Raw genomic sequence first — 27,862 nt, 5'->3', positions numbered from 1 at the left:
GTCAATTTATATCTTTCTCAAGTTTTAGCCCCAAAAACACACACCATGGAACAGCCCAAATTAGAAATTGTGTAATGTGAAGTTCAGTTTCAACAAAGTAATTCCTTTTAAACTTCTAGCTCTGAGATAGTGACTAATAGTGATTATGAAATTTCCATTTTACTCAGTTCATAACAAATGAATCTGAACTTCAAACTCAAAAAGTCAGACTAACATTGTACAAGGTTTTTAATGCATGTTGAGATGTTTTTTTAGCTTCATTATCTCAGAAATCCTGGTATGGCTTAACTTTATTTGCTTGTATATATAAATAAATGACATGTAACAATAACATGGATAATTTAATCTAATTCCTGTAAATAATGAATGAAAAAGAGATAAACAATAATTATCAAAAACAGAAGAAAAATTTCATGAAATTAAAAATTGCTTAAAATCTGACAAAACCCTGTTACTATATTTTCAAGAAGAAGCAAAACTGAAGGAAAAAAAGTAAGAAATCAGTAGACAAAACAATGCCCAGAACACCAAAAAGACAACACACTAAATAATCAATGAAGAAAGAAAGTCTGTTTGCTGACCAACACTTTTCTCTCACATTTTTTATGTACAGTTCACCAAGAATTAGGTCAAGGTGGGGATGTTTAAGACAGGCTGACCTACAAAGCGAAAATTTACGGATTTATATACCATAACTGTTGGGAGATAATAACTACCTACCAATATGGAGTACCAATAAAAGTATTTCTTCTGCCAATTGTTTTGTCTAGCTGTGCACTTACACCAAAGTCAACTGAAATGGTATACAAGAATAAATGTCAAATACAGTATCAGTATACCATATAAAATATCAACACAACCTTACTTCTATTTTAAAACAGTATATCAACATGTCTTTACTACTATCCTTTCCTTTAAATACATACACATACATTTCAAAATATTAGTGCCATGATCACAGCATTATACAATAATTGATTGTATTCATATTAGAATTGTATTTCTTTAACCTATGCAGCCTCCAAAAGAGTTTGCTCTCTTTTACATAAATAAGAAGACTTTCTTTTTGTTAATCAATGATAGCAAAAGTTACTCCACTTCACATCTTTTTAATCCTAGTACATCTATTCTGCATTATAATTGACGCATATTTTATCAATTATATATCAATACATATAAACATGATCATTCCACAGTGAAAAAACAATCAAGGTATTTTTCTTACGGTAGTAGACCTAGGGTGAGGGACACAACTCTTACAAATCAGCATTTTTCATCAATCTCATGTAAGCATCAAAGTAACTTGGACTAATTTCATGCTGTTTCAAATGAAAGCTTGATAGGCTTTGTTGAAATTGAATATAATACAAACATGTCACTGATTTCAAGAGTTGTGTCCCTTACCCCAGGTCTACCTCCGTAAACAAAATGTAATGTTTTGCCTTGTGATTTTCCAATCCATAAAGAATACTGTTAATGAAGAAAATTTGCAGGCTACATATGAATATGAAATATTGAATTATTTCACTGTTGTGTTTTATCATTTCTCCAATTCTAAACTTGTGATTAAAAATGCACAAGACTTTTTAAACACCAGGCAGTAATTAATATCTGCGTTAGTTTTCCTGCCACTTGACACTTTCCAAATTTTCTACACTTGTCGTGGTAGAAACTGATTCTCATTCAGCCTATTCTTGATTTAAATTATTTCTCCATTCTCTATGGTGAAACTTATATTTTAACATGCTGGCTAAAGCTCACATGTTGAAAATTGTAATTTTACTGTCTCAAGTGGAAAAAAATGTTTAAACCACTCATTACTAGAGAAGAATCTATTTATAGACACAGCACATTAAAGTCTAATCTTTGCCTGAATTCTTTTTTTCGACAAGAATAGTCCTAAAATTAAACCTACCTAACTTGACTTCAGCATTGTCAGTTAACAAAACATTTTGTCCTTTAATATCTCTGTGTATAACTTTGTTCTGATGGAGATGTGCAAGACCCTGAAACAAACAAAAAATACAATCTACATTTTGGGTTGTTTTTTTTTTGGCAAACTATCACTTATGAGTATCACCAAATATTGCTTTTATTTTTCTATATTGGGACAACTAACCATGTTGCATGTATACTGACTTTTTTGAAGACCACTGTATTTTTATTGACAATAAAAATCACATTTGTGTCTTCAGGCTCAAAACCAAGTGCACACTCTGACCCCATATTATATCATATTTTATTTATCAAAATTTGCAGTATCACAAAATTGCGAAATACCTTAAACACTGAGGATCCCTCCATTCTTTGTATTGCACATGGTAGAACCTATTGATGATGGATTTGGCATCCATTTCAATAGTTTAGATTTAAGTGCTTTTCGTATACAATTATTTTTTTGGATTGAGATCTTCCCAAGTATTTGATTCTAATGCATCAGATGTGAGGTTACGCCTTGAAACACATGTACAGTATATCCAAATTTGCAATGATGTTTTTTGTTGACACCATATCATTTGACCTTTCTTTATGGCCTTGTATGATGTATAGGAATACCATTGTTTTTTTTTCAATTTCTATTTGACCTTTCTTTAAGGCCATGTATGATGTATAGGAATACCATTTGTTTTTTTTTTTGTTTGTTTTTTAATTTCCTGACCATCATTCTTACATCCTGAGTCTAAATACTATACAACATTTAACACCTTTTAGTAAGTCAAACTGAAGTTTTGCTAGAATGAGAGTTATTTATTATTCACAGTGTGAGCTGATTTTTTCTTAATACAAATCCATCTAAGAATCTGGCAGAACCAAACGTACTAGAAATTCATTGACAATATAAAAAATATCAACTTTCTGCTGTTGAAAAAACTTCAATGCTCCATAGAAAATTCCCCAAATACACAACACAAATTGGTGGTAGTGGAAGAAGATAAAATTACTAAAATATTGGCCATAAGTCCAAAGAATAAAAATATCTTGCTTCATCACTACTTCCTCAGCACTATTGCTTGTGTCATAGCGTGATTTACTGCCTGTTTACACAATCAAAGTTTTCCATCAAAACCTTTGTCAAAGTTTTCTTTGACAAACTTTTTGACCGTGTAAACCTTGGTATAAAAACCCCAGATTTGACGTACATTGAAATCCTTTAATGGAATGGAACTTTGTCCTATTTTTTAACTGACTTTAACAGACTATGATGGAATCTGACCAATCAAAATGAGTTTTTGGAATGACAATAGAAAATGAACATCAGGTGCTTGATTTTTTTCCTGTCCATGACAGATTTCAATTACCATACTAAACTTTGATCATGTAAACAGACAACTTTGACAGTTTTCTTTAACAAAGTTCTCATAAAAAACTTAGGAAAACATTTGATGACAAACTTTGATCATTTAAACGGGCATTAACACTTTCCAGCAAGTTCTACAAAAAGTTTAGGTATACAACATGCAAGACTCTTAAATGGATAAGTATTTAAAAACCTTCCTACCCTGAGTATTTCTCTTGCTATGTAAGCTATCCATTCTTCTCTTAATGTGTTACCCTTAGTTGCTGAAAAATAAACACACAAATCATATACATTTCAATTTTATTTCAACCATTTGTCAGTTTCTGTCAGTTCTGGATAAAACCTTATTTAAATTAACATAGTTCACACTTAGTATTAGCAGAGAAATATAACTAACCAAATACATGTATCTATGAAATGGTCAAAATGGCAATAAATGCTTCAATTGATTTCTGAATATACTTTTAAATAAATTACTGCTAATACAGCAAAAATATCACTTTACTAGTACATGTATATATTTTGAGGAAATATTTTGAATACTGCAATGCCTGATTCCACAAATGTATGTCTGAACATTGCAGCTATTTATGTTGACAAAACCATCTAAGAATAAGAATTACGGTACTCAATATTACACAATATACAGTTACCTTTCACAAGATCTGTGACTGAACCAGCCCCACAGAACTCCATAACAAGCTGAAACAGACAAAGATCATCACAAATGTACACAGATAGAGGTCAACATAAATGTACTCAGATAAAGTCATCACAAATGTACATAGACAAAGATCATCACAAATGTGCGCAGACAAAAGGTCATCAAAAATGAACACAGACAAATGTAATCGCAAATGTACATGCACAAAAGTAATCATAAATATGGAAGACACTATAAAAAAACCCAAATTATCACAAACTGTAGGAACTTTGACATTTTTCCCCCCTGAAAAAACATTCTATTTTTTTCAGATTTCATGCATTGAAAGTGTCTTACCCTTTCTTGAGTCTTCACCATTTGGTAAAAAGTTAAAACCAGGTTTTTTCTACAATTATCATAAAAATCAGCTTTTAACAAAAACATCCACATTTGATATGTACAATTGGCCAATATCTTACCCATAACTGATCATCTTTGCCAGGGGGACTTTTCTTGATAAATGCCCCATAGTATGTAGCTATATTTCTGTGGTTAGAATACTGCAAGAAAGAAAAACAGTCATATTTAACACTTATATGTGTTTAATACACAAAACCATCCACAATAGCATTAACTTCTCTCTGGATTTAAAATGGGAGTGAGGATTATGCATAAAATTTGATGCAGACTATACACAAGTTTTAAAATTAAATTCCTCTCTTCTCACTTAATGCTTCTTTACTTCATTTCCTATTAGTGCTGGATTAGACTTCACTTTACTTCATTTCCTATTAGTGCTGGATTAGACTTCACTTTACTTCATTTCCTATTAGTGCTGGATTAGACTTCACTTTACTATATATTTTGGTTTTGATGACTTCTTGTATATAGTTTACTACTGAATCATGAACCTCCTAAGTATTTTGTTATAATGCCGCTGATGAGAACTTAATCCTTGAAACGTGTGTACAACATAACTCCAACAAACACATGCCATATAAGTTAATCTTTTTTTATCTGATACAATACCTTTTTCAAGACATTAATTTCCAGCTTAATTTCCTCTTCTTCATCCTGCAAAAATATGAGTTCATGAAAGTATAAAAAAAGTTACAAAAGGTATTTTCTACCACAGTGATCCATACTTTTTCTGGATGCCTTTTTGTTTACATACTTCCATTTGTTTTTTTTTTTTTTCAGTTTTCTTGTAAATGTGCAGACTCATTACTGCTACCGTAGGGCTTGTTATTATGGATGGTGTAAAATTTGGCGACTTTGTTGCAAAAAGGTTAACAAAAAATTTTGGCATTTCTAATATTGGTAGATACAGAGTGGTGCAGTAAGTACTCAAGCCTAAGCCCACAGTGAATATTTTTCAGAATTTATTTTTGCGTTTTTAGACAGACAAATTTGCACACTGCGAAAATTAACCATTTATGGTATTATGTATATACATCACCACACATGCACAGTTATGTAAAGAACGTATACACATTGCTTAACTGATTCCTTAGATCCATCTACTACATGTAGCTTACAATATCTTTCAATGAATATTTCAGTGTTCTAGGAATCCATTTTACCATCACTTGGTGTGGGAAAGCTGTTTATTATGTTCCAATTTCTCTTAGGCAAGTAGAAAACTTGAATTTGTTCCTTTCATGAAGCAGATTTTAATTGTGGGAAAGTCAATCTTCATTAAGAGTTTTCCATGGAAGCCAAAACTTCTTTTTAAGTCCTACAAAACTGACACTTTCTCATATTTTCATTATATCTATTGATCTATTGTTGTTTGTTTGGTTTTTTTTTTCTTCGCTTTTTTTTGTGGATTTCCTTTACACACTGGCTATAGCTGAGTGTTACATGTACATGTATTAGAAGACAAAATTGTCCAAGTGAAATGTACTAACAACTATAATACAGCAAAACTACAGTACATGAACAGTACGAACTCAAAAATACCTCATTGACATTCATAACTTTGATGGCAGCCAGCTGTCCTGTCTTAGTGTGGCGACCCTGAAAATAGAAAATTTACAAACCATCAATAAATTAACTTCATTGTGATCGAATATTGAATCAGTATAGAATCAGAATTTATATGATCCTGTATGGTAAAAGAAAAGTGAGTAGATATCTGTGAATGGACCAATACAGGTACATATTCATCTTTGGAACCAAGTTCATAATCTAGACCTACATGTACATGTAGGTGTCTTCTTTTGTTATTGTGCAAAAGGACAACTGACCATGAAAAAAACAAAGTCACAGTAAAGGAATTCAATTCACTTTAGATCCATGCCATTCTAACAACATATTTCTCCATGTTTTGGTAGAATTACCAATGCTTATTCAATTTTAATGTTTTATGTGTTAACTTATGTTTTTTTTTTTTTTTTGCTGCTTCTTCTTATCCATTATACATTATTTTTCTAGTTTCTCTTAAACCCTCAAGACTTTCTGTTCATGAATAATAAAAGAATGGCATAATTTTTTTTATTCACACAGACAGTACTCAAGAGTTCTAGCTGGGATCTGAAAATAAAAAGGCACACAAAGAGGGTACTTCAGCCCACAATGTACAGGCTAGACAGACCACTTACCCATAGATATGTCAAATAGTTTTCATATAAATGTACTTAGTATGTAAAAAGAAGTCAACTGCAATGTTTAAGTAATGTTCCAACAGAGATGGCTCAGTGACAATGAAGACATTAAAAAGAGGAGATTGAAATTTTGAACATGGGCCAAATTTCAATGGGTCATTCTTTAACAGTTCTGATTATACACATGGCTCCCTCTTATCAAAATCATAGTACTGACAGTAAAATAGATTGAAGTTACTCATGGTGTCACTTCTTAGTACTATGTAAGTGGTTCAAATTCCACAAGGAAATCAAAACATGATCTTAGAGAACGACTATTATAGTTTGCACAAATGAACTAAGATTTGACATAATTAATATTTCCTTTCATTATGCATGAAACTGACTTCTAATAATTAATTCAACCACAGCTTTTTAATTGTTGTCCTAATTTCATTTGTTAAATACCAAGGACAACTTTTCTGTAACAAATTAAGTTATTTACATCTTTTTTAAATCCATACGTAATATGTCAGTGACTATCTGTTTATAAATATTTCCAATATTTTTTACTTCACTTTAACATAAGAGGTTTATGTACATTCAAAAATTGTATTATATATGATCTGTATTTCCTGATACTTAATAACTGAACAAAGTTTGAAAAGATCCTTCAATATCTTCTTAACTTGTCATCTAGTACGTATCAGGGGAACACACAACTTTTTTGGAGGGTATCACATAAAAGCCCTAACCATTTGCAACATACATTAACAATACAGTGAATACATGATAACAATTTATATGCTTGCTTACACTTATTTACAATGGGTTTTCAAGAGTGCTTATAAATACATTTATCATACTTGTGTCTGACTTGTTAAATATTTTCATAGCTTACATGTTTAACTAAAGCACATTAAACTTATGTAGCATATTTTCTCACATTAGAATTATACATGTTGTTATTATTGTTAATGTAACGTTTTTTGTTCTTCTCACTTAAAATATAGGGTATATATTATATATTCCATCTTTAGTTCATAACAGCATACAAACAACATGCATTTTATGTAGTGTATATTGTCTGAATTTATCCCCAATCGTTAAAACCAAACCCAGAAACCCTTCACCTAAGCAAAACCCTGTATTAGCCCAAAACCTGTCTAAAACAAACCATCAAAAACTAAAGTCTGTCCATTAGATCAAAACCTGTCTAAAACAAACCCCGTTTAAACCAGACAGAATTAACCAGAATGCTGTCTTTACCGAACAATGCATAGTCATCAACCTCAGAAGTGTCCACCAGTTTAAAAAAAGAATCGATAATCAAAAAACATTTTTGAGCATCAATTCTTTTTAACATGTAGAAACTAAACACCCTCAAAAGTTAAGTAAAAACTTCACCAGAGAAGGAATTCAGAAATACTATTTTTCTAAAACATTTTTAACACTGCAATCTACACATGCCCTTCCTTTCAAAGCCACAGGAAAAATTAATACAGAATTCAGAAAATAATCAAACCAAACCACACAAAATATTTGCATTTTACAAAAACACCAAAATAATGATAGGAACACCTTGCAAATTCATACTGCTTTCAAAAATATAACATTTCCACAACTCAATGAAACAAGAAGGCACCCTGGAGCACTCTGATAAACCTCAGTACAACCTCAGGGTCAAGGAGTTTAGTGTAATCATCCCAGATCAACCTATGAGTAATCATTATTGATGTGTAAAGTTTTACAGGTAGAGGGAGAAACCAACAGAGGAAGTAGGAGGGATACCATGAATAATCATTACCAGAAAGTTCAGAGATTTAAAGATTCTAATCTTGGATAATAAATTGAATTAAGAAAATATAGTTGACTGGGTTGGCTTTGTGGGTCATTATCAGTTTATAGATCTCATATAAGTGGGATGACAGTTTTCATACATGTTCTGGTTCGTGTACATGTACTTGACTACTATGATTATCAAAGCATTCAATGCGTTTTAATGGATCATTACCAATGAATCACTATATGGTTCTACTCAATTAATCAGAAATCAGGTCAAATCTTTAGAATCTAATTGAGTGTGGTACATCTGTGAAGAATTTGAAGGATTAAAGAAAAATATAAAAAGAAAATCAATAGATGATCAGAAGTGTAGTACATGTAGAATTCCAACTTTATAATCAACCTTTAAAACACATGCACACGTATAAAAATCTACCAAGATTAAATTAGGACAAAAATATAAAAGGCAAAATTCATAAACCCATGGAATGCAATACATTTTCAACAAATATATCAAAAATACTTTCCCAAGTCCCCCCTTTTATTTCAAATGCCAACTGATTAAGATTCAAAGAAAGAGAAGATCTGCAACAAGTCTACAATCTGTTTCACATCTGGCAGAAAGTTTCCCAGTCATTCTGACTTCCTTACAGACACACATCATTTAATTATCTAATTGACTGCTTACTCTACACATGCTGATTCCATGGCTGAAGAATACATGTACCTGCACATTTTACATAAGAGTTCAATACTCATCATGCATCAATGACAAAAATTTATCTATTGTCAATATTGGTTTTTAGCAGATCTGCAGTATAAGCTTGCCTAGACTGGGTAAAATAGATTTTTAGTCTGTGGGACCAAATGGCATTCGTTGACATTTTTCCTATATGTTCAACAAGATTCTGTCAGATCGAATGTGATTTTGTCTCATCATTGCCATCTGTCAGGCACATACCACAATGATTGTAAGAGGAGAAAGATATGATGTATATAAACTTCAGAACATTTGCTTTCTACCACTACATGATGGACATGTAAAATAGGTATAATTTGAATGGTCCTCAACAGTTCTAAATGGTTTTTATGCACTCCTCACTAAATCACTGTGTTATTGTGTACATGCCTTATTTCATGATATAAATCATGAATATTATAAAAATGTCTGAATTTGAAAAGTGAACTATCTGTTCCCATTTCCTTAATATTAAACAACTTGTCTGCTCATATAAACAAAGCTATTGATCTATATTTAATAACACACATGCCAATACATTGACTAAAGTATATAATGGCTCTTGTCAATATGACCTAGTTTTTAAATAAAAAAATAATAACCCTTAAGCACACTTCAGGTAATCTTGCATGCAATCGTTATAAAATTTCTTTTTTAAATCAATTTCAGTAAATACCTCCAAACAACACAGAATTAATTAAATAAACCATAATAAACACATTTACTTGAGGGTAAGTGAGTCTAGACATGCGATGCATGCATCAACACTTCCTGACCAAAACTATGTCAGATTTGTTCACGTCTGGCCCCTGAATCACACCGATTTGCTTCCATGTGCACTTTAAACTATAAGTAATGCATGAATCTAAGGTATTTATGGCCAAATCAAAAAAGTTACCAGTATTCAAAGATAAAAATCTGACAAAGGATATCTCAAGTGATATGATTGTACATTCCACATTGATGTACAATGTAAATATACATGTTCATCAGACAGTGTAAGGTTGTAAAAATTGAATTGTCAAAAATCAATCCTATTTGCCTGAATTGATACTAGAACTGTGTGAATTTCACACCACACTGATGCATTAGATATTAAATCTGAATATTTAGACACTCAAAAATTCACTCATACATGTATTTTCACACAGAAAAATTGTTTGACATTGATTCCGAAAATCTAGGTCATAGTGACAAAGACAATAAAACTTATGAAGAGTGAAATTAAACAAAAGTCAATGTTGTTCTATCGGAAGCTGGTACATGTACATTGTACATGTAACTGAACAGGTCATTTTTGGAAATTGTATTATGTACATGACTCATTACTGAACATTTATATACATGTAAATAGAGGTAACAGAACCATCAAAACAATTTTCATTGTCAGATTTAAAAAAATTGACAATGTACATTTGTACATGCTATGTATGTGACCAATCTGAAACACACTGAAAGCAGAAACAATTAACTAATTGAGAAATCATTATCAGTAATCAAATATCTGTATGAATCCTCTAGACACACAGGTCACATAAGTCAGTGTTATGTCTGTCTTTGTACAACAGATGTAAACACTTGTATCATGTAATTCAAGATTTACATACAAATTTCACACTGACAACTCTGTACAGGGGATCAACTACATTTTGTACCTTTTTGATCTTAAAAAAAAATGTTGCAACTACTGCAGAATTAATTGCAAACAAATGTGTAGACATGTATAGATAATGCTTGACCAGCACTTTCTGGGCAGAGCTGTGAAATAGCACCTACATGTATATATGTATTTGTATTTAAAATCACATTTGTTTATATTGAAAATTTAATTAGAATGCAGATAAAAGGATAATTAGTAAAAATCAAACAGGTAACATAGAGAAACTTTTACATCTACATGTACATAGTACAGATTATGTATTTATAAAGTATTTCAGGCAATATAAAATGTAGACTTGTAAATGTAATGTAGTGCATACATGTTCAATGTATATACAAATGTACAACATAATTTTTTTTAAATCTAAAGCAGGCTTAAAAAAGTACTTGTACATGTACATGTGTATGAAGTTTTAAGTGCCTTGTTAAGAAATCAAAAATATGTACCAATTCACCATTAATTTCCTGATCTGGTGAGAATCTCAACAGGAACTAGCTTCCTTGTAATTGCATAACAATTATTTCTTCCGATTTTTTGTGCACTATCAATACAGATTATGCATTTAACACATGCTTTCTAAAACCAACATGTCAATTATTTTCAGACGGCTTTAATTGACTTACAAAAATGTTGGCTAATTAATAGATATATTGATAAATACATTTTTGTGTATGTACATACATGTATGTTACATTTATGCAGATGGCATGCAAGCTGGTATACATTTTTACAAGAATTTATTTTCAATGGCTTAAAATTGCCACTCATTGATAAACACACATTTAGCCAAAGCAAGATACACATCAGGATATTAGTCAAAAAGTTTACTACCGGGTAACTACAAAGGATGATGTATCTACATAAGAGAGTCTGTGTTTCTTGATTAACTTTGGCCAGACATGGTCAACGCACAACTTAACATTTCCTCATGTCTTTGGTCTACAAGCGCATGCACAAACTCCAGATTAAATTTACAACCTGTTAGTGAGGCTACCACTTGTTTTTTTAAGATGCACATGTGTTATGAATCATGAACTTGGCAGAAAACATAACTGATTTGAAATTGTAAAGGAGCAATGACACATGCTTTTTTTGTTGTACATGTATGAACAAAAATGTGTATTCCACATTTTATTGGATGGCAAAAAGTTGTATAAAATATCAACAAGGGCAGCATAAAATGTGGCACTTGCTGACAGTGCAATATTGTGCCTCGGTGAGCAAAACCACATACATGTACCTACATGTACATGTATTGATACATATATACTTAAAGATTGTGATGATCAATGGGGTCCTACCACATTTAGTTCTATGTACATGTACATGAATTTGTAAGGACTTCAAGTGACATCATGAAATTGATCCAAGATTCATCAAGATGTTCCATTATAAAATGGACAGCACAAGGAGCTAAGCTTAATTACTAGCCAAATACATGTACTACTACATGTATTTTCTCAGTATAACATCTCATGACCAAGATTTTAAATGATACTTAATAATAAGCACATGCATACAAAAATGGAAATGTGCTGGACTTAAGAAGAAGAAATTTTGTACAAGTACAGTACACATACAATTTATGTGCATGTACACACTACTTTTATTGTATTGGGTACCTTGTACACCTGTCCATAAGTTCCATTTCCAACAACTTCAACCAAATCGAAAATCCCAGCAGGGTCCTACAAAGAAAAAAAACATGTATAAACAGATATGTCTTTCATAACACAAAGTTGGAAAACGAAAAGAGGAAGGTAAATGTATATGTATGTTTACCAAAAAATGGGGAAATCAGATGGCACGAACACAATTCAAAGTACAAACTTTAAAAGTTTTTCTCCAATATAATCAGTACATGAAAAAATAACCTTGGATTCTCTAACACTCAAACTCAGTCCACATAGTAACAAATCTTACAAAAAAAACCCTCACTAACTCAAACTCGCCAGCCATTTTATCAGCTTGGGTAATAAAAAGTATGAACAACTGAAGCCCTGTCATTAATCCATGTGTCATTTTAGGTAATTACTGGTAAAATTTATGTAACCATTAATTAGGTAAGGTCAATCTAACATGAAAATAATTGAACTTCAAGACTGTTCCAAACGCAACATGATGACAGCATCAAAGAAAAAATTAAATGATACAATTTATTAACTCAACAAACTTGAACTCTGTAAATTTTTGCAGCAAACACATTTTTTTTAAAGTCTACAAATCAACAAAACCTTCTAAAATCAAATGAAAAAATTCCATTATCTAACAAAACGTCACAGGAAGTTACCAATTTCTAACAATAAAGTCGAACTCTGACTGGCAACAAAAAAATACGGAAATCTTCAAAATTCAATTTCTCAAACTCCCAATAACTGAACACATCAGAATGGTCCACTGGAGTTAGAGCTACCAAGGTTTGACAGTATGATATTTTCCCCTTCTTATGAAGAGTAATACAGTTAGAACATTTATAACGGACAAGTACATGTATTTCTAAAACAATAGCTCATATATTTAGAAGTTACATGTACAATGCACATTTACTGTCCCAATCAGATCTACTCAGCAAGTGAAAGTTAAACCTTGAATGTTTCAGTAAGAATCTGTCCAACAAGGGAATTCCTTAAAAAATAAATGCTGAACTATTTAAATATCATTATTTCTATTTTTAGCTCCTCTGTTAGTACCGGAGAAGTGCCCTTCCTTGATTTGAAATGAAACATGTACATGGTAGACAAAAATGTACATGTACAGTAACTGCATTACAGTGTATGTAAATTTTTAGCATTTCTTTTATTCATCATGATGTTCAATATCAGGCTTACTACTTATGAAGATTTTTATTTAGTCAGCATCAAATGTATTAAAAGGTAAAAGAAATGACAGTGGACTTCCAATATTAAGAAATTATATAAATGAAAATCAAGATTACAAATCGTCCAGGGACAGATCTTACCATCTGCAGTCCATTTATTGTTCTAGAGGAAAATTAAGATTTAATTATAGTGATGGTTTTTAATGGCATTTTGAAGTTCATACGTGCGTTTTAAATGATGCTGAAGCCTGAGTGAAGGAGTGCAATATTCGACAGGAAGAACTTTTGTTTTCTTTGTTTATGTCTGATGACTACTTCTTGTCGTGAATCATCAGAAGAAAACTATAAAGAACTGAACCAACAGAAAATGCAGTTCATTGCCTACATCAATAAACTGATACTTACTCTTAAACTGGACAAATCAATGTCATCTAAACTAACGTTAACACTATGAGAAGCCATCCTCTGCAGAAATGACAATCCTCGTTAACCTGGAGTCACTACAACACCCGAAAATGGTCGGTTTCTGGGCGATCTAAGTTACATTTTACGGTCAACACATATTCCTGCGTATGCTTATATGCAAAATATTTATTGTAGATGAAAATAAAGGCATAATTTGGCATTAAATTTACAAAATTTATGAACACAAACGAGGATGACAGTTCTGGTGCATGCTGGGTAACATGAGTCAGGGGAGAAAACTGTCAACGACTATTTCCGGTATTAAAAATTGCGGGAAATAATATTAAATTTGTAACTGTTGAAGCTATGTTCACCCGAAGCATTTGATTTCTCTGAAAAAGCTTATATATTTCATTTTTTCTTTATTAGATTTCTATGGACACATTCGTCAGTTTATTAAATTTTAACATTTCCGCAAGGATTTTTATTGTAGACCATTTGAATCCTTAATTTCCGTCATTTCATATAAATTTGAATGGATTTGTTTAACTGCCTTCAAATATTTCCTTTTATCATAAAATTTGTGTATCTTCGGTATCCAACTTTCGAATAGGCAATTCATACAAAATTTCATTAACTCTGTATTTTGCATATTTTTTTCTTCAACTTCTAGACCTTTGTAATTAATTTTAATTACAGGTCTATGATAACATTGAATTGATATTGTATCTGATATCAAATTTTGTGATCAGGGATATGGAAACGATCAGTGGCAGATCCAGAGTTTTAGGTAAGGGGGGGGGGGGGCAAAAAAATTCTAGGCAGGATAACCGATGAGGAACACACAGTGTTTCAACTTTTTTCTAAGGGGGCGGGGCGGGCCCCCTGGATCCACCACTGACGACCAAAATCATACTAAATTGTTCGAATAATTATATTTTACTTGTACAAAAATTGTAGCTGTATTTTTACATGACTCTGGGGCCCCTAAGTGCTATTCAATTTTCAGTTTTGTTTATATCCAGATTTTTGTATTAATGATATCAATAAATCCTAAGATAAAACCACTTTTCTGATATTATTCTTTTTATATCAGTAAGTCGATTTTTATATAAAATTTAATTTTTGATATAAAGATATAAAATAAAAGAAAGTGGATCATAGAAATCAGAAAATCGATTGCAGAAAATCTCATTCTTGATATGAAGAATTCATGCATATAATTGTAAAAAGTATCTCCTGCATGCACCCAGCACAATCAATTTGTCGACATCCTTCATAAATATACATTATATTATGCTTATATCTTCATAAAAACCGTTTCTTTTCCTTATCCTAAATCGAAAGATGCATGTGAAGATAGGTACCACTTGCTACGGGGTGACAGAGAGCAGCCAGTGGCAGCGCTCAATGACATTACGCGCGATTACAGCATAACCTCGTCTTCGCATATGTTACTGTATTTATATAGCGCATGTAATTAAACACTTCTACTTTGTGCAATTCGATTGTTTTAAAATACTCTTGAGAATTCAGAGATTTTTTTTCTTTTTCTCACTGTTTACGGACATGCATAGTTAATCCACTGACTACATACACATGAACTCCATCGAATAATACTTTCTGGGTTTCAACGACTCAAAAAAATAGAAAAAATAGAATTCTGTGTGCTTCTAAAAAAAAACACTGTCATTTTAAACTTTCGTAAACTTGTCTTTTACTTTATCAACTAATGATTTAAAATACAAATAGTGTTATATAAAATGAAGTGGATATATTTTCATATATCTAAAATATTTGGGAGGGGGACAGTCGCATTGGGCCTTCATCAGATATATAGGTCCTCGGCGTTGCCTCATCCCTATACAGTTCACCTAGACCCAATACGACTGCCTCGAACCTATGCATGCTTTAATTGAAAACCTTATCCATGAAAGGATAGGGGGTGTAACTCAATCTTGTTGAAATTTTAGAATGTAAGAAAATCGGAAATAGCTTTTTAATAGACGTTATGAAGATAAGAAGAACTTTTCGTTAACTCTATTTTGATGTTCCCCCTTCTCCAACAACGTAAGATTGCACCAAATAAGAAAACAGCTTGCCAACAAACCTCCAGCATCCTTCAAAGTCAAGGTTTTGAGACTAACCTCGTTCAACGTGGACTCAATCTCCTGACTTTGATCGTTTAAAAGCGTAGTAAGTGTAATTTGCTGTGCCCTTTCTAACCGGGGAGGGGACTTACATATATTTTGACCCTTACAATGTATATTGAATACAATTAAATTTATTCAAACTTGATTATTCACCTTCTGTTATCCAGGGACACATATACGAACGTTCGTATATATGTCTGTGTTATTGTTTGAAATAAATGCATGGAATAGAATCCGTTTCTATAGCAGAAATATGGGTGTCTTTTTTTTTTATTTCTTTTTATCAGTGCTTTTTACCGACGAACAAAAATAAAATAGCTCTTCCCGCTTGTATCATTTCCTATATCTTGCATTTATATAGTGTGGATTCATTGATGGGAAAATTCTTTTTGTATATGACCCAGCCTTTATAATTTATCTGCATGATTGTGGTTCTTGTAGCATATGTAGTTGCCTAGCCATACGAGTTACCAAAACTGCTGTTTTCGCATATGCATGACAAAAACTATTTTAAAAATCCGCTTTAGAGAGTAAGGCCAACTTAAGGAAAAAAATATAGGCCTAGGGGTTTATAGGGGAATGGTTCAAGGTATAAATTAATGGATAATTATGGTAACTACTTTCATTAATCATGAAATAAGTAGTGACCTAGGCCCACCCCACCCCCACTTAAGTCAGAAAAATTGTTGATTATAAAGGAAATCACTGCGCCATGACAGAGCCGGGCCCCTCTTTTGACAACCTCTGTATCCGCCTCTGTAGTTCCACTTCTGCATGAACCTTTATCCCCTGTGAAGTTTTGACAGCAAAAGGAAAATAGAAAAAAAAACAGTGGGCAATGCTCACAAATTTGATACCCACTCTCCCATTTGCTAAAATGCACCTTTTATAAGATTTGATCCACCTGGACAGACACCATTATCACTATGCACCGCCACTCAAACTTGGGGATAATAAAACAAATTTTGAATTGTTCGTGCTCCTAAAAGAAAATTTCAATACTATTTCCACAAAACAAAACAATAATTTTTAAAAATTGTTGTTGGCTCAATACACTCTGGCGCTGTGGGATGCTGTCAATTACTATAAAACTTATCCAAACTGAAACTTATTGTATTTAAAGGTCTCGTATGAGGCAAAATAGACAGTGTATTAATCAAAGAACTAGAATAGTACATGTACAAGAACAGACATATTTTACTTTGGTATTCGACCGTGTTCTCCATTCAATAAACAATGAAATTCGGAGTAGATGCTTGAAACTTTTATCATGTACTTAAAAAATCTGAATGAAGTTATTTTATATCAGTACCACGTACACTTCTTAGCCCTATAATACACATGCATCTCGTACATGATGTATATGCTTGCTGTCAAGGATGATCCAGGGATTCCAGTGACTTGGCCATTGTTTGTTGGGGGAATTTTGTTGTTGATTTCGTGAAGATGCAACTTTCGTATTCATTTTATATAAATATTTAACTTCTTCCAAGCACTATGAAAGCTTGGATTATTTCCCTTCCCCCATTTGAATCACATTGATTTTTTCCACAACATTTGTTAGAACAAAATTTGTTGGCATTATTTACGAGACATAACGGCTCCCATTTCAGGGGCAGGTCCAGGATTTTATGAAAGGGAGGCGTAATTACGAGAATCAGTATAAAAGGAAACCGGGTTATGACACGTTTAATGAAAGAATATGATAAATTGCCATATTCAATATAATATTTTGTTATTTTTTCTTTGGAAAATGGGCGTATGCCCATTACGCCCTCACCTGGACTCGCCCCTGCATTTCCTTTAACACTTTCATGAATATAAAACAATTGAAACCGGCAAATCAGTGGCACCGCCCGTTAATTCAACGACATAAAATTGTTCAGATAAGTTATTTTTAGCCATAACGTTAGGTATAATATTGAACATATATGAATAATATTTATACATGGATACAAGCATTTAAACCTACCGTACTATAAAAATAAACATTCTTTGATTGGTGGGTTATATTTAAAGTCCGAAACCTTTGATAAAAACAACTGCAATTTCTTACGGTCAATTTTACGAGAGAAAAAATGATTCCAGTAAAAGTCATTCTGAATGAAAAACATTACCGATTTTCTTTCAAGCCGTCCGATCTTGTATGCAGCGTAAACGAAAAAGTAGGAAACTTAGAAGGAGTTCCATCAATAAGAATAAAAATCCTTCTAAATGGCCAGGTTTTAGAAAGAAGCAAACCATTAGAACACATCGGCATAGCAGAAAATTCCACGCTGCAGGCTGAGAAACTTCTCGATGAAGATGTAGATTTCCTAACCAAATGCAAAACTGAAGAACAAATGTGTGTTCCTGTGACTGAAATACCTAAACCACACTCACTGACTCTCCTAAATGAATTAAACGTGAGTTCCAAGCGTTTTCTAGATGTACTGTTTTGTCTGAATATATCTGAAAGAACGAAATGTGATTTGGACAATACAAAAATAAACATTTGTCAAACATGTGACCGACTCTTACAGTCATCAGGCGTACGAGTGGCAGTATTGCTTTACGGAAACACACCTGACGGACGGAAAAATCACGTATTAACACGTACCACATTCACAACAGACAGATCAACAGTCACGAAATTTTTCGAAGAGTTTAAAGATACAGCGGACTCGAACCAGACGACAAAACATGACTGGGTTTTACACGAAACAGAAAATTTAAACTGGAGTGAAAATTCACGCAAATTGGTCTTAGTTTTTGGCGATTGTGAGCCAGACACTTACAAGAACAATTGGTGTTCCGATTTGGATTCTATGAATGAAATGGATGTAAGACTACTGTGTGCCCTCTCTGATAAATTTCCTGGGTCCGTGGTAGAGGACTTTTACCCAGAATTGTGTAAAAAGACACAAGGGGCAATTGTTAGACAAGATGAAATCAATGAGTTTCTTGTAAGACTTGTACACAAAATTGAGAGAGAAAGATCATTTCACAGTTCTAAAGGGACATTGTATAAATCAAACTCTCATGAAATGAAACAAGAATATCAGACTGGCAAACAGGAAACTGTAGAAATAGGAAATAACTTAAATTCTAACAAACATATCGAAACGGGAACAGATTTAAATTCTGCATTAAATGGAGACACTACGTCGGTTTTAGACCTAAATAATAATGGTCTACCCAACTTTAATATTTTAGTAGATTGTTCGGACACTGAATCTCCACAATATCGTCATCACTACATCGACATGACGGAATGCAGACTTGACCGGGATAAAAAGAGATTACGGACAGATTCGAGGCCTAAATCAAATGGAATAAAGTTAAGACGTACATCCATTAAAAAGATGCTGTGTTTTTTGTCTACAAACAAAGAAGTATGATATTAAGGATAATTTTTTGTTTTAATTTTGTGGGTTTTGTGTGTATGTGTGTTTTTGTGTGATTATCATAATAAATTATAGTTACAACTAATGATATGGCTGTTTTTGAACGTCTGTCCAAATTTTATCTTTTATATATAATACAGAAAATATAGCCTTATACAGGCGAGAAAAAGGATATTTTATGTTCATAATAATTGGCACAAAAAGGCACAAACAATCGGAGACGAAGATGACATTAATTCATTAATTATAGCATTTCATACAAATACAATATCATGACATGAAGAAAAACTAAATAAACGATTGGAAGATCCAGACACCTTGAAAAAAAAGGGAGACCCCATCCCATGACAAATTAAAAATAAGGAGTCCAGCCTTAAATTCACTAATTTTTGCTCAAATTATGCACACAAAGGATGTATCGAAAGATATATCTATAGATGTGTTCTTATCAAATTACTATTTCAGAAGTGACATAGTCGCAGGATACATGCCGTCTTCAAGCACTTCCCCGACATTGTATTTTTATCTGTACGACTGTTTTATCCGGAGAATTTAGGCTTCTGTACCCTTTATAATTGAACCCACATATTACAACAATTTAGTACTGCGTCAAGAACCTCACGTATTGTATAACACTTCATATTTTTACCATGTGAGGTTCGAAGAATTTCCCTCTCCCGATATTATTTTTGTCTGTGCTTAAGGTGGTTTTTAGAGTTTCCATGCATATTACCCAGATTTATATTGAAGATAGCAACAAAAATGCTATGTACAATACATGTAAGTCAACCCTTAACAGTGGCGGATCCAGAGTTTAAGGTAAGGGGGGGTGGCAAAAAAAAAATTCTTCACAGGATCACTGGTGAAGATCACGAAATGATCCGAATTTGCTAGGGGGTTAAGGGGAATGCCCCTCCAGAAAATTTTGAAAGATTAAACCTCAAATCCTGCATTCTGAGGGTATCTTGAACAATTTTTCAACAATTTTTAAAAATTGCAATTTCTAAGGGGGGCCGGGCCCCCTGAATCCGCCACTGCTTAATAAACAATTTAATATCAAAATATTACTGTGTCCATGTTAATGTTTTATCTATAATGTCAACCCACAGCTACCTCAACCAATAGCAAAAAAGGGATTCCGACGCCTCATACCAAAATTAACCCAGGGCCTAATATTACCGTTCCATCTCGAAGGAACTCGTGTTGTTTGTGAATTGCGATTAACCACTGGCAAAACTGCTCCTTGTGGTAAATGGATGTGATCGCCATGGTCTATTATCGGAACCACCGCCGCACTATTTGCTCCCTCTGAATGTATTCCTGAGGTTCCTTGAGGTAAATGAACGTGATCACCGTGGTCTATTACAGGAACTATTGCCGCGCTATTTGGTTCCTGGGAATGTGCTCCTGAAGCTATTGGAGATAAATGAACGGGACCACCGCGGTCTAATACTGGAATTACTGTCGCACTGTTGGCTCCCTGGGTATGTGTCACCGGAATATTAGGTTGCCCAAAGCCACGCCCAGCCTGATTCTGTGCAAAGCCGGGTAGACTTACTGATGGATTTAAACTCCCAGACACTTTGTCTACTAACTTGTCAACGAGATTTGTAACAACTTTTCCTGCGACAGCTTGTAATACAGCTTCACTCAATTGATTAATTGTTTTAGGGTCTTGGAGATTTTGTTTTAGTGCCTGGGTTAACATTTCTGTAGGTGCTGAGTTTGATGATTTAGAATTAAGCCAATTTCTCTTATTAGTTGGGTTGCTGTCAGGTATGTTTCTGTTCATGTTTGGTATTCCCAAAGTTTGCAAAAGACTTGACCCAATAGTTTGTGGCCCGCTTGTTATTGGTTGAACCGAAGGAACCCTTTCATGTTTGTGCAGATGAGTATTGGAATGGACGTCTGGATTATTATTCTGCTCAGCGGTCGGACCAGAGAAGGGATTTCGTCCAAACCCAGCCGCTGATGGACCAAATGGCGATATGGGGAAGCCGAACGCATTTTCCCGCCAAAATGGGGGTCGTCTTCTCCTCCAATGTCGTCTTGGAAGTTGTTCAAACGGATCAAGCGTCACATTGTTTATTTCTGTGATGTTGGTTACGGGACGTACTTCTGACGGATCTACAACTTGAACTACGTTACCATCAAAGCCTCCGTCATTACGTCCATGTGCGTCTGCTAGAGGGTCTAAGGAGAATCCAGAACCCACTGAAATGTTAAATGTAAATAGTTAAGATAACTTGTATGGTTTGGTTACGTTTTCTTTGTATTTACAATTTTTATCAAGTTCTAATCAAAATGTCAATCTTTATCCTTTCTCCTTATTGTTTTTTTATCTGTTTTTTTTTTTTCTCATTTTTTAAGTGGGCAATTATAGCAAAATAAATACAGTAATGCACCATGCTTTTCAGAACATTCATCATATACAGTCAAACCCCGCCTAAACTGAATCATGGATACAAGGTTAATATGTGTAAAAAATGATAGAACGTTGAAATGGAATAATATCAGTTACAAATATCACCAAACTTGTAACAGAATCAGAAAACAACCCCTGACAAAAGTCAATCCTTGGGCGGATCATACTAAAGCCCCAGTTCACAGGGGCTTGCTCTCACTATCAAATATGCAGCTCAACTATTATATAACACGAATACTGCATATTTGATAGTGGGTGCATGCTCCTGTGCACTGTTTGAATGCAAATGCTCATAATTTTATATATCTCCAAAATTTATTACAACTATCAATTCAACTACTACTATCTACCTATTACGAAACTGCATTGATCTTATTGTACCTTTCTGTCGATTGTCAACAATCTTCAACCGTTCGCGAAATGAATACACTTGATAAGTCTACTCGCAAGTTACATCTAAATTTCAGAATGATTTTCTGCGTCAGTTGCCAAACAGATCAAAACCTATTTAGTACTATTCACATGGTTCAAGTAAACTTCATGATTATTTATAGCGAACAATTAGTGAGAATTTAACCTTTGACCTCAGAAGCGTTCAGTCAGTCTGACAGGAAGTTAACTTAATACAAAGCAAACGTCTTTTTATAGTTTCGTATTTTTAAGGTTCAGCTAGTCAGTATCTAAGATATTCCTTAATGAAAGGTTTTCATTCATAGTTTTAATTTTAAAAAAAGTCAAACTCAAGAAAAAAAATGTTGTATAACTTCTATATAACGAACAACAAAAATGTAAACAGAATGTTTTAGAATAAATCTGTAGCTATCAAAAAAAAAAGATTTTTTGAAGTCTGAAATTTACGAAGTCATGTTCCTAGATGTATTACGCAGTACAAGCTAGCGTTAATGTTCTTGAACAAAAATTCATTTCTTTGAATTTAGATGAATTGAGATATTTATGGTATGATCCCGCTAAATACCAACACCAATTAATAAAATAAAGTATTAAAATTTTCATTCAAATCTGGCAATTTGTCACAAATTATTGCTTGTTTGCACTGCAATAGATATTCAGGCTATAGAATATTTGCTTTTTCGAACAAAATCTATTTAGGTAAATCTGCGCATATATTTTAAAATCTGATGTTTACACTTCTGTTGTTAGCAAAATATGTAGTAACATGTTTTGTGAAGGAAGGAGACATCCATATATGTGAAATACTGTATAAAGATGCATTTACCAAAGATTTCGGGAACATAACGAATGCATTCTTAACATCTTGACTGAAATGATCTTGAAAACTTATGTCCTAGATTTTGAACTTTAGCAGAACCTTAACAACAATCTAAAAAATAAATCAAAGTTTTATAAAACTATAAAAGGTATTACCATTTTTAAAAATATCAATTTATATTCAACTTCGTCCTATCGCAGGTAACATCACCCTCATATTATCATATCAACTCAACTTCGATGTTCTGTTTCGTTTCTTAATGCAGACCTTTCCGAAATAAATACTACATCAAATCAACAATGCAAATGTGGGGCTCAAAGTGAAGATGTTTATCACTTTTTAATGGAATGTTCAAATGTCTGATATCCGAGAAACCGAGAAGCTTCCTTACAAAATTTATTAGATTTGAGTTTTTTTCTTTTTATTTTCTTTACTAGCGTTGATAAGTCTACCAACTGAAATCAATAAATCAATAAATGAGGTTTTAAGATATATAAAAAGAATGGGAACGCTTCCTCGTAAGGTAAGTCATGTTCGAAATGAAGGCCTGTATGATCGTGCGCGCGCGCGTGTGTGTGTGCGTGATACTATCCCCGGGCAAATGAAAAATGTTATAAAAAAGCCACTGTTTCTCAATTAGCACAATGAGGTTGAGTCATTGGTTTGGTGTCACAGTAGGCTTATAACAAATTAAATCAAATTAATTTTTTCTATATAGGTGGGTTTGATAAGGGCAAAGCGAAAGTGAAAGTAGTGAAAAGTCTTATTCCCAATCTTCGTGGACTGTCCCTATTTTTTATATACTTGTTTTTCCTGTTTTTTTTTCTTTCTTTCGGAAATTAAATTTCTATATTACATCAGTGAAAATTTTATTGAATCAATATCTAAATATCTTTAAAAACCTAATAGTATGCGATTCACTAACAACTATTGGAGTCTATGGGAAAATCAATGCAAGACAGAGGCTTAATGGGTAATTATATATAACTTCTTGTCTTCTCTTCTCGACAATTGACCGGAAGTGGTATGAGAGTCTGTCAAATTTAGATTATAAATTATACGATAGGAAAGTAAAGACCTTGGTTCTTTCAAATTAATGTCGTCCATTGACGCCATAAAACGGTTATTTAAAGGTCAAAGAGAATGGAGGGGAAAATCGAAACGGAAGTTCTCCATCTTCTGCTTGTTCCGAGAAACGATATTATTAATCCCCGTATTCTTGGTGCTAGAGGTTGTATGAGAATTAAAGAAAAGCGAGGGAGGCTGCAATCTGATTAAAGCGGACATAACAGAAAGCCGGGAGCTGCGAGATCGGCTTTTAATTAGATTGGGGAGGTTGAGGCTAGTAATATGCTGACATAAACGACAAATGACAAGTATTTAACAAATTCATTGTTTAGAAGAATTAAAGTGATTGCAGTAAAATAGAATGGATGCACTTATTTTCTCAAAACAAAGCACACATTTCCAGAAGGAAATTAAAACGACAATCTTTCGGCGGGTTTTTCTAGAAAAGCAGAGGACGCTTACCCTACCGGTGCACCTGGTCCATGCTCCCAGTTTTTAGTGGAGTCCGAGTTGCTTATTTGCTTTTGTTACTTTGTTTGTATGATTTTAGTTACTTTATGTTCTTTGTTGTCTATTTTCCATGTCTGGTCTTTGTCCCTGGATTACATTCTTTTGATTACCGCTATAACCTTGGTTTCCTTGATTACTCTTTCACATAAGAGAGTCCGGCAAGAAAGGAATTAAAAATCTTAGTCGGGATCAAGAACACATTCCCGTTTCGAAAGTATTGTAGATATTAACAGTGGAATTTTCCTTCTGTATAACATACCCAAAATTTACTTTCCGATTGCTCTATATAGTAATATATAAGATTATTGCATTTACATCGGTGAATATTGTTCCGAGCATATTGCACGAACCTGCAAGTGCAATATTTTACTCAGCTGCTCTACTCTTGGAGTGATGTTACTGATCATGTTTATCATGTGGAGAATTTATTACGAACCTGGTCCTGTATGTCTTCGTCCAATGTGCCACAAATGAACTAATGGTAGGAGAAGGATAAAACACAGACAGACTCTCTTTATCATATCTAGTATATATATATATATATATCTTCTGAAAGGGAAAAAACAACAACGTTGATCAATTTGCACAGGTAAGCGGATAATGCCCATGGAAGACGGGCAGATTCTGCCTACACGTATATCATAGCGAGTCTACTACTCGGCTTTCTTGAAGAAAAAGACACCAATATAGATCAATATATAAAAGCAGAGGTAAGTGGATAATGACCATGAACCACGGGCAGATTCTGTTTATAATTGCGAGTCTATCATTCAGCCTTCTTAAAGGAATAGACAAATTTATAAAGATCAATTTAATTTCCAAGAAACACGGATATATTTTGTTTATAATAGCGAGTCTACTATTCAGTCTACTTACAGGAATAGAGAACATTTTTGAGTCGCAGTGCATAAGGAAGATACATTAAAATTGCCCACTAAATAAAAAAAAGTTGTATGCGTGAGAAAAAAAGTAGATTTCAGTATCCATGAAATTTTCAGTGTTTTCGTTCCCATGGCAAAGGGTAGATTCTGTTTATATTAGCGAGTCTACAATTCAGCTTTCTTGAAGGAATAGACAATATTCACATAGATCAAATTACCACAACACAAGTATGTGGTATAATACCCATGAAATGCGGGCAGATTCTGTGTATAAAAGCTAGTCTACCATTCAGCCTTCTTAATGGAATAGACGACATTTACATAAATCAATTCACCATAACAAAAGTATGAGGTATAATGGCGATGAAATATGGGCAGATTCTGTTTATAATAGCGAGTCTACTATTCATCTTTCTTTAAGAAATAGACACCAACATAGAACAACATTATACCATAACACAAGTATGTGGTATAATGTCCATGAAACACGGGCAGACTCTGTTTATAATAGCGAGTCCCGAGTAGCGGGTCGACAGTACATACAACCTATCAAAAAAAGCCATGCTCCAGACTTAAAGCATCCTATTATTACAGAATACATGTATCGTACGATATTACAAATTAAGTAAAAAAGACATATAGAGCGATGCCCATGAGACAACAATTTCTAAATACACTACGAGTAAGATATGAGTGAAAACATCAAGCTCATCTCATTCCCTATACATAAACTGTTTAAAATAACCAATCATTTTACACACAAAACCGTAAAATCACAAAAAGAAAACATTAAGAGAAAAGATACCCAACAATGCAATCAAGGAGTTAAATGTAAGAGTGTTTTGGCACACGTTTATTGAATCAGAATTTTCCTTGGTATAACAAGACAGTGGCAACAAATCATGTATCACCAGGAATAAATCCAGTGCCCAGTCTTCCGAAAAATTGCCTTTGAATAACTTTCTACGTCGTTGTCTGTTTAGACACAGACCATTTTCTTCTCGAGGGAGGAAACTGAGATTTTATGATGAGTATGATGTTTTTTTTTTCAGCAGCAGGCGGAGTTTTCTTTTTTTTTATTTGAAAAAAAAAATACATTGCTAACTAATCTGGGGAATATTGAATGATTTTTTGACCATGGCTGTGCTGAGTGAAAAAAAAACTTGATCAAATTTTGAATAATTTTATTTTTCGAAATAATTCCAGCCATCCCCCTTAGTATAAAACTGATCGGTGCCTTAGTTTAATTGAAAAAGCTATGGTCTATAATAAAAAAAATTCAATATACATGTATAAAAGATCGAGCATACCAAATGCAATATCACAACCGAGACATTCGTATTTTTCCAAAAGCAGGCTTGAGAGTTTTTTTTATTGGTCTCAGGGTGTTAAACTATGTGATATTGGAAAATCTATTTCATTTTCTGTAATCAAAAGTTTCAATGGCAAAACATACTTCAACCAGGAATTTTTCCCTGCTGGATGAATGCGGTTTCGCAAACAAAACGTATACTTGAAAAACTTGCATTTTAAAGAAATATTGTGATAAAATAATTTATATTTTATATTTAACAGGGACTCTGTATTATATTGTATAGTCATTGTATTAAAACATTATTACAAAAATTTTGATTTAGAGAGTATTTAATAAAATTAGTTATTTAAATAGCCAAAATCGTATTAAACTGCTGAAATGATATTTTTTCAGCGATAAACAGTTCCGTGCTAAATACGGGTAGTCGAAGGGCATATATGGTATACATATTTGGGAGGAAAATTCTTTTTTTAAACCCTACAACTTACCTGTAGGAAGTGTATACCACGCATGCTCATCGACTACCCCCCATCAACAGGAAAAGATCTGTATTATTATTTATTTATCATTTTTTTCGTTTGTTTGTTTGTTTTGTTTTTCGATGTTGTATATATGTTATATATGAAAGAGTAATCAAGGGAACCAAGGTTATAGCGGTAATCAAAAGAATGTAATCCAGGGACAAAGACCAGACATGGAAAACAGACATACACAACAAAGAACATAAAGTAACTAAAATCATACATACAAAGTAATGAAAGTTGAACATGAAACATGAAAGTTATACCATCGACATTTCTATAAGACATTTGAAGAAGAAGCAAATTTTCAATTCCTTGTGTAAAGTTTATAAAACCTTTGACCTTTTAATATATTTATGTTCAGCTACATTGAACAGCGTGACTTTACTGTAATGATTTATGATTCAAATCAGCATAAACTGACAATGGAACACTGTTT

At 33.0% G+C, this 27,862-nt stretch overlaps 1 protein-coding gene across 11 annotated transcripts in view; it reads right to left on the bottom strand.

The window, feature by feature from the left end:
• Nucleotides 1–14,221, bottom strand: part of LOC148626462 (serine/threonine-protein kinase mig-15-like) — a 90,363-nt gene extending 76,142 nt beyond the window's left edge. For all 11 annotated transcript variants that reach the window (XM_088570481.1, XM_088570487.1, XM_088570482.1 and 8 more), the window contains exons 1-9: nucleotides 13,934–14,221; nucleotides 12,333–12,398; nucleotides 5,904–5,960; nucleotides 4,971–5,015; nucleotides 4,421–4,501; nucleotides 3,952–4,000; nucleotides 3,500–3,561; nucleotides 1,916–2,006; nucleotides 721–793 (exon numbers count right to left, since the gene is read on the bottom strand). In XM_088570481.1, coding sequence (XP_088426607.1) covers nucleotides 721–793; nucleotides 1,916–2,006; nucleotides 3,500–3,561; nucleotides 3,952–4,000; nucleotides 4,421–4,501; nucleotides 4,971–5,015; nucleotides 5,904–5,960; nucleotides 12,333–12,398; nucleotides 13,934–13,990 — 581 coding nt within the window. In that variant the 5' untranslated portion in view covers nucleotides 13,991–14,221. The remainder of the gene's footprint in view (nucleotides 1–720; nucleotides 794–1,915; nucleotides 2,007–3,499; nucleotides 3,562–3,951; nucleotides 4,001–4,420; nucleotides 4,502–4,970; nucleotides 5,016–5,903; nucleotides 5,961–12,332; nucleotides 12,399–13,933) is intronic.
• Nucleotides 14,222–27,862: the final 13,641 nt, after the last annotated feature.

Source organism: Perna viridis, chromosome 2 (assembly GCF_037379345.1).
Source record: "Perna viridis isolate PV_CMFRI_1.1 ecotype Kerala chromosome 2, ASM3737934v1, whole genome shotgun sequence".
NCBI lineage: Eukaryota > Metazoa > Mollusca > Bivalvia > Mytilida > Mytilidae > Perna > Perna viridis.
The sequence above is the reverse complement of the archived record's forward strand: the minus strand, read 5'-3'. Positions and strand labels throughout refer to the sequence as shown.